The sequence below is a fragment of the Acomys minous genome (genome assembly GCF_964271855.1).
Source record: "Acomys minous genome assembly, chromosome: 19".
NCBI classification, from domain to species: domain Eukaryota; kingdom Metazoa; phylum Chordata; class Mammalia; order Rodentia; family Muridae; genus Acomys; species Acomys minous.
In genome coordinates this window covers 4,767,199-4,782,763 of record NC_140499.1, presented here as the reverse complement: position 1 = coordinate 4,782,763, position 15,565 = coordinate 4,767,199, and the positions used below count along the sequence as shown (strand labels likewise).

The 15,565-nt window shown below is 34.9% G+C and overlaps 1 protein-coding gene across 6 annotated transcripts in view; it reads left to right on the top strand.

The window, feature by feature from the left end:
• NAALADL2 (N-acetylated alpha-linked acidic dipeptidase like 2) overlaps positions 1-15,565 on the top strand; it is a 1,351,869-nt gene that overhangs the window by 591,711 nt on the left and 744,593 nt on the right. For all 6 annotated transcript variants that reach the window (XM_084769006.1, XM_084769005.1, XM_084769007.1 and 3 more), the window contains one exon: positions 2,078-2,579. In XM_084769006.1, the coding sequence (XP_084625132.1) occupies positions 2,086-2,579 (494 nt within the window). In that variant the 5' untranslated portion in view covers positions 2,078-2,085. The remainder of the gene's footprint in view (positions 1-2,077; positions 2,580-15,565) is intronic.

Below are 15,565 nucleotides of genomic sequence, written 5' to 3'. Positions count from 1 at the left end.
GGAGAAATTGCTTTCAACGATTTTAAACAGACAGACTGACAAAAGATAGGAAATTGTATGGGGAAGAATGTGAAGGTGGATTTAGAAAACATTGGGGTAGGAAAATGAATATGATCAAAATACATGAAATGAAATTATCAAAGAATTATGAAAAATACAAATAGTGTTAAGAAATCTTAAAAACGCTTCTCCATAGATTCTAATGGGACAGCTCACCATATGTTATTTGTTCTATTGTCTTTTGTGTGCATTTGTTTCTTATGATTGATTGTCTTATTTCTCTTGTGGGAATGGGGCCCATTCATCTTTACCTTGGTTGCCTCTCCTAATGACTGATACAAATAATGTACTCTTTTTCAGTCAGTTCTGGATAAAAATGAATTCTATTTAATAAAGTAGTATATGAGAACTTTACAATTATATTATTTGCTGTGCATGATTGAATATATATCTAATATTTCTAAAATTTTAAAGCATCTTTATTATTTGGGTCTCTGTTAACCAACCTATAAAAACTCCTAATTCTGCAGCAAATATTATCATCTCTTATGAAGTCCTGGTTTCTTCTTCTTTTTTATTGTTGATTTGTCAGTGACTATCATTACAAATTAATTTATTAATTATCAGTTTGGCTTTGTGCTTTATTCCTTCCACTGGATACTGGAGATACAGAAATGTAAGCATGGCAAAGCCCTCAGCATTCAGCTAAGATGACAACTCTAGTCTACACAAAGTGTAAGTGTAAACAGCGTGGACACTGCTAATCTACAATAATTCCCTAGGGGCTAACAGAACTTAGACCACTTACAGCAAGTTAGTCATCATCCTAATACCACTCTGCAGGGCACAATGTACAACTGTAGGAGAGGTAAACTTCTATCTGCGACTCACAAGGTTATGAAATTAAGACCTTCCAAAGCGGCAAAGGGTTTGATCTTGGAACATGTGCCATCCTGGGGTTTTTACTTAGAGTTCACTGAACTAGGCCAGTTCCTGTTATAGTTTCTGGGAAAACCATCCTGTTTCAAAGCAAATTTTCAGCAGCCCTTTTCTTTACCTATGATTATATAAAAGCACAACCTTTTACTTCTTGCAGTTCTATAGAGTTAATACTGGTTTGTCTGTTTTGCCTCTTCCAACCTTGGTTTGTTTTTAGAAGCAGCTCAAGTGTAAGTAATCTTCTCAAGGTCTCTTATTCTTTTCTCCTCTTAAGAAATCAAGTCATTGCTTCATTGCATCTGTCTTTAAATTGTTTAAAGTTGTTTCTAAATGTGGTTAAAATTGGCTTCATTCTTATACATTATGTACTTTTGGGTGTTCCCCTCACTCTCTACAATTACAGAGATTGGTTGTATATTTGTATATGAAGTTTTAAATGTTTTTTATAGGCTTTCCACCAAGTACTTTCAACTTTTATTCCCTACTATATTTAACAGCAAAATATGATGACATTATTGGTGATTACATGTTGCTTCTATAGGGGAATGGTTATAATCACTAAAATGAAGTGGACATATATGTGTGGTATATGAATGGCAGTGTACATGCACACATGTGCACATGCATGTGAAGGTGAGAGGCCAATATATGACATTCTCACTTGTTCATCATATTGAGGATCATGTCTTATTTATCTAAGATGTCCAGCAGCTGCAAGGATACTGTCTGTGCCTCCCTAGTGCTAGGACCACAGGAGTTTACATCATCATATTCAGCTCTCCTGCCTGAGTACTGGAGTTTGAACTCTGCCATGTTTGAGCTACACATGCTTGAGATATCTGTCCTGACACTAATCATTAGAGCCAAATAGGCTCTTCGTTGTTGTTTTTATTGTTACTGCTTTTAGAGACAGGGTTTCTCTGTGTAGCCTTGGCAGTCCTGGACTTGCTTTGTAGACCAGGCCTGCCTTGAACTCCCATGGCCTGCTTCTGCCTCCTCAAGTGCTGGGATTACAAGTGTTCATTGCTAAAACTGGTGGCTTTCTTTTTTTCCTTCTTTAAAATTTTGTTTTTGCTTTTAATTTTATAAAACAAACTATTTTATGATAGTACACTTTTCTTTTTTTTTATTTTCATAGGTAAAAAGATGGCTTATCAGAAGGTCAATGCAGATCTAAGAACATCAGGACACTCACAGTACTTAGACAATGATGACCTACAAGCCACTGCCCTGGATTTAGAGTGGGATATGGAGAAGGAACTGGAAGAGCCAAGCTTCGACCAGTTCCAACCAGATAATGCTGAGAATCAGAACTTGGGGCACTCAGAGACGTTAGACCTCCATCTTGATTCCATTCAACCAGCAACTTCACCAAAAGGACGGTTCCAGAGACTTCAAGAAGATTCTGACTATGTTACCAACTACACAAGATCTGCACCAAAGGGCAGCCACTGCAATTTTTGCTATTTTTTAAAAATATTTTCTACAGCCACCATTCTATTTATTTTTGGAATTATAGTAGGTTATTATGCACATACGAATTGTCCTTCTGATGTCTCACCATCAGCAACCAATGATCCTCAGTTCTACCAAGATATTCTGAAGACAATCAAAGCAGAAGATATTAAGAAATCATTCAGGTAGGTGCATAGAAATGGATGGGGTGGGATGTATTCCTGGTGAAGTACATTTCAGAAGAAAAGTTGAACTAGAGGTATAAGGAAGTGTTTTAGGTGGGTAGACACAACTTACACAAGGAATCTCATGGAAGTATGCATATTTTCAGGTTTATGGTTCTGTAACATAAAATTATGATGTGATTTTTATGAATTTATAATCACAACTGTAAAGACAGTGGTAACTAAAGGACTCTATGGTAACTCTAGCCTATTAATTTCCTCCATTTAAAAAACCCTGTTAGGTGTGTTGAGATACAAAGATGGTTTGAAACCAAGATGGTTCGAATACAAACTAGGATATTCGTCATATGGTTAAAATTATAATAGCATCAAACTTAAATCAATATGTTTTGTGGGATGAGATAACTTCTATCATTTACTCACTCATGGGGACACTACAGCATTGTTGATACTTCTCATTCCTCACCTTTCATGTAGGCACTCTCTGTTTGAACAAACTAGGTTCCATCCATCCAACACTCCAAAAAGCTTTCTTCTCTGTTGAACATAACTTAATGGATGGATGTGGGACCATGAAGCATTGATTTTTCAATAAAAATATAATAGAAAATTCTTATCGAAAACCTTATCTGAGTTGCTAGGAAGAGCTCTAATGTCATACAACATATAACAATTTGATGACTGTATTTTTTTATCAGCTCATAATGAGTTGTAAATGATTTCCTAGATTATATACATAGTAAAATGGATGGAGAAGAAAACCTGAAAATTTATTTTTAAGACATTTTGAGGAGACAAGCAAGCCTTTTGTCATTTGTTCATAGAGTCCAGCAGTCCAGAAGCTGAAGCCAGGGTAGGAATAAGTTTTTCAAAAGCAGATATCTCTGGCAGAGAGATGCTAATTTGTAAAGACAGCAGGTAAAATAGAACCTTATGAAGCTGTGTTTACTGTAACTTTGCCAAGGACATCCAGGATATATTATAAAAGTAGCTTCTGAAAAGGACCTGTGATATTAATTTCTTTTTAACATTAAGAAAAATTGCATCCTCCCTTAACTACAAGTTAGTTTTCAGTTTATGAGCACAGTGTAGCTCATAGCCTCAAACTCATTTTTTTCTTAACTTTGTTTTAGTCAGTTTAGCGTTAAGTTTGTATAAAATCATGAGGGATTTCCTGCATGCATTTTATTTATTAACTAGGGTACATAAATATTTTCTTTACACCTTGTTAATTTTGTTTATTTTAAACACTGTAATTGCTTTTAAAATCCTACTAATATCCTTATTTAAATAAACAACCAGTGATAAAAATGTAAATATATAACTAGGCAAGAATGTTATTTCATCCACAATGAAATTTGTATGGAAGTGAGTTTTACTTTCCAACTGTAATAAAAGAAGGGGGAAAATGTGATATATTTTGAACTTACATCCCAAATATATACTCACCAAAGATTATTCTACAGGAGTATCCCATGGTAGGACACATACTCAACTATTCTTTATACACATAAATGTATATGTAACAAATATTTAATAAAAAATCCACAATCTTGCACATCAAACAAAAGTAGCAATGGTTTATCTTATTCATATAACATTTAAAAATTAATAATGCTTTGGTCCAAATATGTTTATACTAATTATCCTGATAATATCCTGTAAGTCACTGCAATCTTTTCTGTAAAATTTTTGCTGACCATATGCCTTATTCTAAAGTACATATTGGTTTCTTGTTGACTTGGTGTAACTTATAGTTACTTGGGAAAAAAATTCAAAATTGAGAAAATGTTTCCACTAAATTTGCCTATAATCAAGTCTGTAGTGTATTTTTGACTCACTGAGGGTTGGTGGTTTGGAATTTAATGAAAAAGCAGACTGATTAAGCCATAGAATCAAACGATGGATAAGAAGCTCTCCTTCATGGCTTCTGCCTCAGTGTCTGTAAAAGTACCTTCCAAAAAAGACTTGTGAGATTAATTTATTTTAAAAATGTTTTAAAAATAATGTTTCTTTTTTAACATATACATTTATATTACACATGAGTAAAATAAAATACATAGAGCAGGAAGAACCATATGACATTCAGAAATTACATAAATGTTACCTTCAGAGTGATTTGGCTATTTGTATTTTGCAAACTTGAAGTAAACATCTTTCCTAAATTTCTGTGGGTCTAAATTTCTTAATGGAGATTAAAATCTATCACATCTCATCTCTATTAACTTAAAACATTTATCTTGATCTAAACACATCTTTCTTAACCCCTAACCTACTAAGCTTACTTGACAGACTAAACTATCTGGTCTTCAAACCCATCAGAAACTTGAGATGAGATAAATCTTAAATACTTGAGTGAATCTGGAGTTAAGGTTAGCAGTTCTCAAAATAAAAAAAAAATGACTGAGAGAGTTTGCTACCTGAACATTCACCCAATATTCTCTATAATGTTGGAGAATCATCTTCAGCTTCTGGTCCAACATCTCTGGCAGACATATTTGCGAATCAGGAACTATTGAGCACTTGCTTACCCTGTATTGGCAGAGTTTGGCCATCAGCACTGCCTGCATCTAAACTTATTCATTTTTAGGCAGGATTCTGTATGTGGCAGAAAGGAGGACATTTTGCCCAGTGGCTCATTTGCCACATTTGAAACCAACTCCATAAGGAGATTCTTTAATGCTTGTCTTCTTTGACGTAGGCTGCGTGTTGCCAGGAGTTGACTTGTCTTGTTGTCAAAGACTCTTTAGAATAATAAAAATACCTTTAAATGTCATATTCTGTAGGTCTCTGAGGTTTTTGAAGAACTTATTTAACTATTTTTCCTCATATATCTATAGAATCATATATATCTATTAGACCTAGAATTTATATTCTCATGATAAAATTAGGCTAGCTTTTGACATGAGCATCTTTTTTAACATTAAGAATAATGTTAAAGTAACTTAGTTCCTACAAATCTTTCTCCAAGAATGAACAGTGATATAGAAGTGTAAGCAAAAGAAACCTTTTCCTTGCAAAGTTGTTTTTGGCCATGGCATTCTGTTACAATGCTAGAAATTTAACTAAGGTAGAAATTAGTAACAGGGTACTGAGGTGATAGATATAACCATATATTTAAGGGAGACTGTGTTAACATTGGAACTTTGGCCTGGAAGAGCCATTGGGTGCTCAGATTTTTTGTAGGAACTGTTTTGACAATGGATTTCTCTCTTTGCTCCCTATCATTTTTTGGTTCCTGTAAATGCTTTCAGAGTATTTCTAGAATTGTCAAATATTGTAACAATTATTCTGTGTAACAGATATTATAGTTCACATTCCAGGAAGAGAACAAGTGTGTTTCACTGAAAAGTAGGCCCTTCTACCACGTCTTACAGAATTGGTATTTATAAGAAAGGACAATCATTGCAAGATAATATAAATCAGATCTGTGTTGAATTTATAATTTATGTAATCAGAAATAACATTTTCTTTAGATTTTCCACATAATATGATTATATATAAACAGTAATATGCATGTAAATGTGTATTATATTATAAATTATGTCATTATTCACAAGATATGAATTTGTTTAAATAAATCACAACTCGTATTGAAGGCAGATAATTTCAAATGTTAAGGCATAAATTCTTAATTCCTACTGAGGAAGAAGAAAATCATTGCCACAATTTTAAAGCCATTATGTAAAATTTTAAAGCAAAATTAGGGCTTTACTATTAAAAAAATGACATTGTCATCTACAAAGTTTTAACTCCAGAATCATATCATCAAGGTCTCTGAGAATTACATAAGAACTTCTGTTTTGCTTATGTTTTAAGTTTTAGGTTCATGATTTTATGTTGGGTTACAGGTCTTGTTCTCATGGACCATATGCAGGCCAGAGTCCACCGACTGAACATACTACTTGGCTATTAAACTAAAAGATGAACTTTCTTGTATGTATGTATGGAGGTTTGAGCAACTTTCTATTTTTCTCACCCCAGCTAGGACAGTGAGAGAAGAAGCAAAAAATATCCAAGTGTATCTTATGTAAGCCAAGTTTAATCAAGTGATTCACAGGAGAATGAATGAAGCATATTGCTTACAGAAGCATGGGCCAGTGATTGATGGATACAATAAGAAATAAAACAAATTTCTATCTCCCAATACTCATCAACTCTCTATAAATATTGAGAGAGGTGTGAGGTCACCCCTAATGCCATGTCTGATTCCCCCCTGAGATTTCTTGGTGTGATAGATCAATCAGTCCTTTACCAAATACTGTTTAAATTGAAGATGAGAAAACAATCATTGGTCAGTGGAGATGCAAGTTGTGTCTAGTGACTGTTGAAAATGTATGAAAAGATTTGGTGGAAAGTGGGTCATTCATGCCAAAACTACATAGCATGGAAAGTGGGTTGTTTGTGCCAAAACTACGTAAGACCATAATACTTGAGAGCTAGCCTCAAAAGGGACTGTCACAAAGGGAAAATCTTCAAAGTTATCATGCTTACATTTTATTGGTTCAGAATTTCTATTTTTTTTTTCAGGATTGAGTTGAGTCTATTTAAACAGTTAGTCTCAGTAAATTAATATATCAGGAAGAAAGCAGGAAGTTGATTCATGGCCATATTCTCTGAGTCAGGCTTGCTCTGGTAGAGTTCACACATATGTTATTTTATAGCACAATATACATTCCCTTATTCCTAAAGGACCATTAGGGAATTGCTAATTGCATATCACATTTCAAAACCAAAGAGATAAATCACATACACACACACACACACACACACACACACACACACACACACACACACACACACACAGTTCATAGGTTTAGGTAAGTCAGTGTCTGAATATTTTGTGGACTTCATAAAATGAAATATGATTACTAAGGAACTGGTGACATTTGTTGACATAGTACAAATTGGTAGAGAAATATGAAGGTCTGAATATGTATCGCATGTTTGTGCTAATCAGTTTTCTAAGAGTATATTCTTACTATTTAGTCCTCTACTTGTTGTTTTGTGCAAAATGAACTCCCCTTTAAGGTGCTGATTATTTCCTACTTCTATTGTTCTGTTTTGATGCTTATAAACATGGCACTCTGTCAGATATATTCTGATTTATCAGATTAAAATAGGTTATTGGAAGTTGCTTTCATATAGGCTTTTGTTCAATTGATAATGAAGGTTTGTTGTAAGCATTTAACATTAACCTGATTTTACATACCATCTACAAGTGGGGATTTTCTTTTGATCAGGCTGTGGAGATATAGAATCTGAAATGAATATAATTCAAAGATCTTTGTTCACTGATTTTCACTACATATCGACCACTGAATTAGCTTAGCTCCATCCCTAGATACAGTCAAGATATTTATATTTTACTGAAATTCTTTTCATGTGCTATATTTTAATTATGATTTCCCATCCACAACTACTCCGAGATCCCTCTCAAATGAATAAGAACACAAATCCATACCCTTATTTTTTTATTTCTTTCTCTCATTAGCAAAAAAAAGAACTAACCTATGAGAATGCAGTCATTGTGGCATCCCACACATGGCATGCACACATTTAAGCCAGTTGGGGTCCCAGTGGTGAGAAGGAAAGTAGACACAAGGCCTTATCCTTAAACCAGAAGATTTTTCCCTGTGATTAGTTTTCTCCAATGAACTCTAACTGGAAAAACAACCACATTTAACGGGCATCCCATACCCAGTAGTAGATGTCCAACACAAGACAAGCTCCATACTGCTTTGTCTGGGCAACATTTTATATTTTAATTTTCATCCTACGTCTTCACTCAGTAACTGTAAAATATCCTAGATCAGAATTAAAGTTAAGTATGAAAATTTTAGGGAGGGGTTCAGAAACATTCAGAATTGTGAAGGGCATACACCTAGTCAGGTCAGCTTTTCCCAGTTATGATCCTGGCTACCTTGGCTGCTCAGGCTACTCTTTATGTTAGAAGAAGAATGAACACTACATGAACAATGTATTATATAAATAAAGCAATATTCTTTGTAGGAGATGTAGTTTGATGGGCTTCTCTGTATATTTGTATGAAGATCTAATAAATATAGGTTCATTGTGAAAATATGTTGAAACTTTCAAAATTATTTAGAAATACTTTTTTATTAATTATTTTACCTCAGATACTATATATCTGATCAGCGTTTCCCTTCTACTTACCCCTCCTTGATCCTTTTCACCTTCTCAATTAACTAACTCCGTAGCTGTTCTTTCTCCCTATCTTTAGAAAGCAAACAAACAAAGGAGAATAAGAAAAGGAAAAAATACACACACATACACACACACATACAGAGAGAGAGAGAGAGAGAGAGAGAGAGAGAGAGAGAGAGAGAGAGAGAAAGAGAGAGAATAAAAACATAAAACAGAACTCATAATATACAAACAAAAGACTTGTAGGATTTTTAAAAGTGCTCAAATAAGAACTATGAAACAAACATCTACAAAAATGCCAGTGAACTCATTTTTTTTTAATGTTGGCTATTTCCTGTTGGCCATGGTGACTGCCCTTAATTGTGGCTAATATACCCAGTAAACCTTGATTGGAGAAAAGTATTTTTGTCTATGTAAATAGGTGTCAGTTGCAGATAGCTTCTAGGATAGAGTTGCAAAGTTTACTTCCTCCTCCAAGTACTGTGACCCTCTTTGGCTTAGACCTGCGCAGACCCAATGCATACTGCCATTGTTTCTCTGAGTTTATATGTGCACTGGACTTATGGTATATGGAAGGCACTGTGTTATTCATCACTTCTGTCTCTTACAATCTTTCCGTCTCCTCTTCTGCATAATTCTTGAGATCACAGAGGAGGGGTTTGATGAATGTATCTCTTTTAGGACTGAGTGTTGAAGAATCTCTCCCATTCTTTGAACATTCTCCAGTTGTGAGTCTCTATTCTATTTTCTATTTACTAAAGAGGAGGCTTGTCTAATGATGATTGTGCAATGCACTGATCCATGAGAATAGCAGAATGTTGTCAAGGTTCGTCTTATAGCTGTATCCCTTTACCAGAATGGTAGAATTGGGGATTTTTTTTTGTAGGTCCATGGCCTATCAAGTATAAGATTCATGACCACCTGAACAGTGTCAAGCAAGCTTTCCAGCCTGAAATCATGGTTGGTTACTCTGAAAGTTTTTATGCCACCATTGTACTAGCCTATCTTGCAGGCACATCACCCTTGTTGATCACAGGATTTGTAGCATGGTTGGTAGTACCATTTCTGCTCTGGTAATCTACAGAGTACCATCACATACCGTGAACACTAGTCAATAGTGGTGAAGGCACTAGAGAGACACTGGCTCAACTCCTTCATATGAAATAATGCACACAAATGTGGTCTTCATCAATAGCTTATCACCATCAATTTTTGCAGAGTATGCAAAATACCAGAGTAATAAAAGTAGCCTTGGCAATAGCCTAATTATGTAGGGGATTGGGGGACCCCTTTTGCCAATGACTAAACTAGATATATAACCCATTCCTGTCACTGGAGGTTTAACTTGATATCAAATATGTCAAGATGAGGCACTGTCTCCCATTATATGGTGACTTCATTTATATTTCTTTCCTATGTGTATACATTTTAGGAAGCTTCTACAATCATATGCTTCAATATACCCCCGTATTAACCTTAGTTTTAGCTGCCCTTTGCTTTATAACCTTTTTCACCACTCTGATCCATCCCATTCCCATTTTTGACTCCCACTGCAGTCTTTCATTGTACATCCTTTACTACATATTCTACTTCTACTTATTTGTGTAAATCAGGTGTCTATACTGTGTGGACTTATGTCTGGGTCTTCAATTTAATTACATTCATCAACATACCTGGTTTGTGCCAATACCACACTATTTTTTATTACTAGCTTATAATTCAATTCAAGATGAGGAGTGTTGATAGTTCCAGCAGTTCTTCTATTATTCAGAGTTGTTCTTGCTATCCTGGGATTTTTATGTTTTCATAAGCTCAAAATTTTCTTCTCAAGCTCTGTGAAGAAGTGTATTGCATTAGATGAGCGTTGTATAGGGTTCTGTTGATTGCTTTTGGTAGAACGGCCATTTACTATATTAATCCTGAATATGCTTTTTAATTAAAAGTGTTGTTTGCCTTTTTTCAATCCAGATTTTGCTAAATATAGGATGGGAAAAGAGCCACATTGTACTCTAATTATATCCCATATTACATTTATTTTTGCACAAAGACAATACTTACAAATATTATAAAGTATCAGCGAAATCCCATTAATTCTAAGTCTTTAAAAAATCCTGCCATCAATCAACAAAATTACATTGTGCCACATATTTTTTGATATATACATTAGCTGTACCCTCAATGAAATATGTTTAGAAAAATATGTCAGGTGAATATGTATAAGTGTAAATAACCATACTAAACTATTACTTGGGGTTAAGGGCAATAGAGGTGAAATGAACTTTCTTAGTCCATTCTTTAGAAGGGAAGATTTAAGTTCTTCCAAACGTTTTTAGAGATAAATGCTTGTGTGCTTATTTAATTATTCTTTTCTCCATAGATGTCTGGAAGCAAATAACCACTTCAGAGAATTTAATTTAGGTGTTTATTTTGTGTTATGAAACTACCTTGCAGAACCACCAGGCTTCTAGGCACTCATTACTGTTTGTTTTTGATAGAACAAAAATAATGTTACCATTTTAATATGTTAATTTAATGTATTTGCATTTTTGCTTACATTAACTAATTTCTAAAGAATCCAGTCCTATGGCCATGGATTTTACAGGTTAAGAAATAAAATATAATAATAGAATAAATATATATTCTGAGTTTATATTGTAAGCACCTTTTTCTCATTTTAAATTTATTTTTCTCTCGTATATTTTATCTCAATTTTAGCTTCCTCTCCTGCTGCTCTACTCAGTTTCATTCCCCATCTCTCTTTTTCCCTAGATTCACACCCCCTCTCACCTCCAATGAGAAAAGAGCAGGCCTCCCATGGACATCAGCTAAATTTGGCACAGCAAGGTACAAAAAGACCAGGCACATATGCTCACATCAAGCCTGGCAAAAGAATCCTGTAGGGGGAAAAGGGCCCTAATGGCAGGCAAGAGTCAAGGATATCCCCCTATCTCCCACTGTTAACATTTTCATAAGAACACCTATCTTATTAGTCATAAGATATATATGGAGTACCTAGGTCAAACCCATACAATCTCCCTGATCTCTATGAGCCCACTTGCATTCTGGCCAGTTTATTCTGTGAGTAGTGTTATCATGGTGTCCTTGACCACTCTGGCTCCTCCAATCCTTCCTCCTCCTCCTCCTCCACAGTACTGCCTAAACTCCATCTAATATATGGCTATGGGACTCTGCATCTGCTCCAATCACTTTCTGGATGAAGTCTCTCTGATAAAGACTATTCTAGTTTCTAGTCCCAGCACATCCTGAAGTCAACTGTAAGTCTGAGGGTTTGTGGCTGGGTCGTTGCCCCAATCTCTTCATCTGAAGACTTGTCTAGTTATAGAAGATGGCCAGGTAAGGGTTGTGTCCCTTATTACTAGCACCACTCTCTTAGATGTCATGGTTTCCATTGTACTAGGTTTCTACCTTGCCTCAAAATGCCCCAGCCAGTTTTAATTGTCACCCCCCAGCATTCCCTTCCTTTACTATACCTCAGCTGATCCTGTCTGTTCCCATCCCTACCTGCCTCCAGTCCAACTGAAAACCCTATTCTATGTTCTCTTCCTAGAGAGATCCTTGTGTCTGACCTCCCATTAATCCCTCCTTGTTACTTTTTAGCCTTTCTAGACCTGTGGATCATAGTGTGGTTAACTTTGCTTTACATCTAATATGCACTCATAGTGAGTACAGACCATGCTTGATTCTTTTGGTCTGTGTTACCTCACATGGAATGGTATTTTTTCAGTTCCATCCATCTGCCAGCAAATTCAATGATGTCATTTTTTCTATTTTTATTATATTTATTTTATTAACATATACATTTATAATATTACACATAAATAAACTACATACAGAAGGAGGAATCATGAAACAATCAGGAATTATATAAATGTTACATTAATAGTGATTTGGCTATATGTATTTGGCAAATTGGAAGTAAACATCATTCCTATCTTGTTAAGTCTTAAGACTCTGAATGAAAATCAATATCTATCTTATCTCATCTCTATTAACTTAAAACATCTGTTGAGAATTAAAAACATCTTACCCCTAACCAACTAAACTTAATTTTAAAACTATCTGGTCTTCAACTCTATCAGAAACTTAAGAAGGAATAAAACTTAATTACCTGAGTGAACTGGAAGTGCAGGTTAGCAGCTTTCAAAATGACAAAATGACTGAGACAGTTTACTGCCTGAACAGTTAACTAACACTCTCTATGAACTTACCAAAACAAAAACATAAGAAAAAAAAAGATGGCTTCTCAAGGAAGTATTTAGCTATTCTACCATTTAACTCTCCACATTACAAACGTACATTGCCTTAAATTAAATTACAAAGGGAATACATGCGATATGATAATTTAGTTACGCAGTGAACCTCATTATTCTGAACATTAGATAAGGCAATGCTTAACTTAAAATTGCTTAGAGTCATACAGAATGTCATTATTATTTTTAACCGATTGGATTCAACTTGCAGATGAGAGTTAAAGTCTAAGCTAATCCTCAGGTGAATGAGGCTTGTTGAAAGCAGAGATTTTGCCTGGAGAATCTCCATTTGTCTTGCTCAAATACTGGCTCCCTGGACCAGGTGCTGTTCTATCATAGCCTTCTTGCCCATGTCACATTTGTGTTCCTTTTTTTCCCCTCCCTCTAACCTTTCAACTCTATGATCTGCAACTACTTAGAATTGCACTACTTTCTATAGTGGAGGAAGAAAATGCATTTAACACACTGAATAATATTAGACAGGAGTTAAACATCTTTGCGTGGAGTGCATAGAGCCAGGGTTCTATTGGGAGAAATGGAAACAGATCTGCTACATCGCTAAGGACTACATAACATTTGTCAGATAGACTGTGACCTTAGCAGTAGGGTTTTCCAACATTTGAATAAAATTTTCTTTCAAATTTTTCACATATCTTAGGCACATTTTTATATACTATATCCAAATTGAGTTTTAAAGCTTGTGGATGTTGTTTATATTACATAAACATGAATGTGAAACTCTGTAATACTCCAGATGAATTTCAGGGAAGTCTTTAGTTTTTGCTGGCTTTTTATATTATCATTAAAGGTCACTTTGTTTCCCATCTCTTTATTCCTCCTTTTCTTCCTTCTCTTCCTCCTCCTCTTTTTTCTTCTTCATCTACTTTGTCTTCTGTGTCTTTTTCCTTCATTTTTCTCACTATCTCAAGTCTTAGTGTATAACACAGGAAAAGTTGGAACTTGCTACTTCTTCCAGTCTGCTCTCAAACTCTAGATCCTTCTGTCATGCAACCTAAGTTACTCTCCATGGACAACATCATGGTGCTATACTGTCAGTGAGATATTTCTATCCCAAACATCAATATCCACAGATTGACTCAGTTGTCAGTACTGGGACTTTAATGTAGTCCCATTTTTGTTCTGTTTTGTACCTTTCCTCTCTGAACTGATTATAATGTGGTTTAATTTCTATTCAACTTTTAAAATCTTTTTCAGTCCAAAAAAGGCAGTCATCTTTAATAAAAGAAGATAAAAAATCATTTCTTCAAGGAAGAGACATATTGGCTTCTTGCTGATTTGCCCAAAAGTCTAACATTCTTACTAAAAGAGTTGGAAATTATCACATTAATTAGAATAAAGTGAAAGTTCAACTGTTCGAGGACTATAATGGTGCACATCCTTTTCTCTTCTGGTGTTTCTCTTTAAAAGGGAAGGAACTCAGGATTAAAATGATGTGCATAATCATTTGAAAGTTAAAATTTGAAAATACCGAAGCTCCAGAAATGAAGCAATATATTTGGAGTTTTCTGTCAAAGATATTAATTTTAGAATCTCATTAAGATGGTTTGTAGGTGACAGAGTTATACATATTTAAAATAGATTATGGGGGTCTGCTCAAACTACTGCACCAACCAAGGATGATACATGCTGTAACACTGAACACCTACTCAGATCTAGCCAACAGACAGGACATTATCCACAGCTCTGTGGAGAGCAGGGATTGATTTTAACAGGGACTCTGGTGCCCCATATTTGATCACTTCCCCTTGGTGGGAGGCAGGAGCCCTGGTGGCACTCAGAGAAAGAATAGGCAGGCTACTAAGATGAGACTTGATCTGCTGTGACCATATGATGGGGTGGGGGAGGTCCCCTTCTGTCACAGACCTAGGGGAGGGGAATAGGATGAAAGATGGAAGGAGCACTGGGAAGTTACAAGTAAGGGGATAACAATTGAGATGTAATCTGAATAAATTAATAAAAAAGAAAGAAAGAAAGAAAGAAACAAACAAAGAAACTAAATATTTTATCATATTCACTGAAAATTTCCAATGAATACGTCTGGTAGTTCAAGTCTACAAAACATTTAAAGGAAGCATCATGCATATACACAACACAACACAACACACACACACACACACACACACACACACACACACACACAACTCCTCTGTTCTTGATTTTGTTTCTCTGAAGGGCACAGGTTAAATCAATAACTGTCTTTACAAAATCCTGTATCATTGTAGAATAACACGAATAAATTAATAAAAAAAATAAATCTTTAAAATAAATAAATAAATAAATAAATAAAACCTATGCAGAATCTTTTATCGATTTAAAAAAATGTAGAATAATATAAGACACCATCCCTTAGGGATAAACTGATTATTGAAACTGAATTTGCTATGCTCAATCAAAAGTAATTGCTCACAAATATAACCTAACTTCTGTGAAAGTAAAGCAGGAGAATGTTAAATTTAAGGCTAGCCCCATCTTCAACAGAAAATTTAAAGACATGGCACAGTCTTAATGGTTACATTCATGACTAGC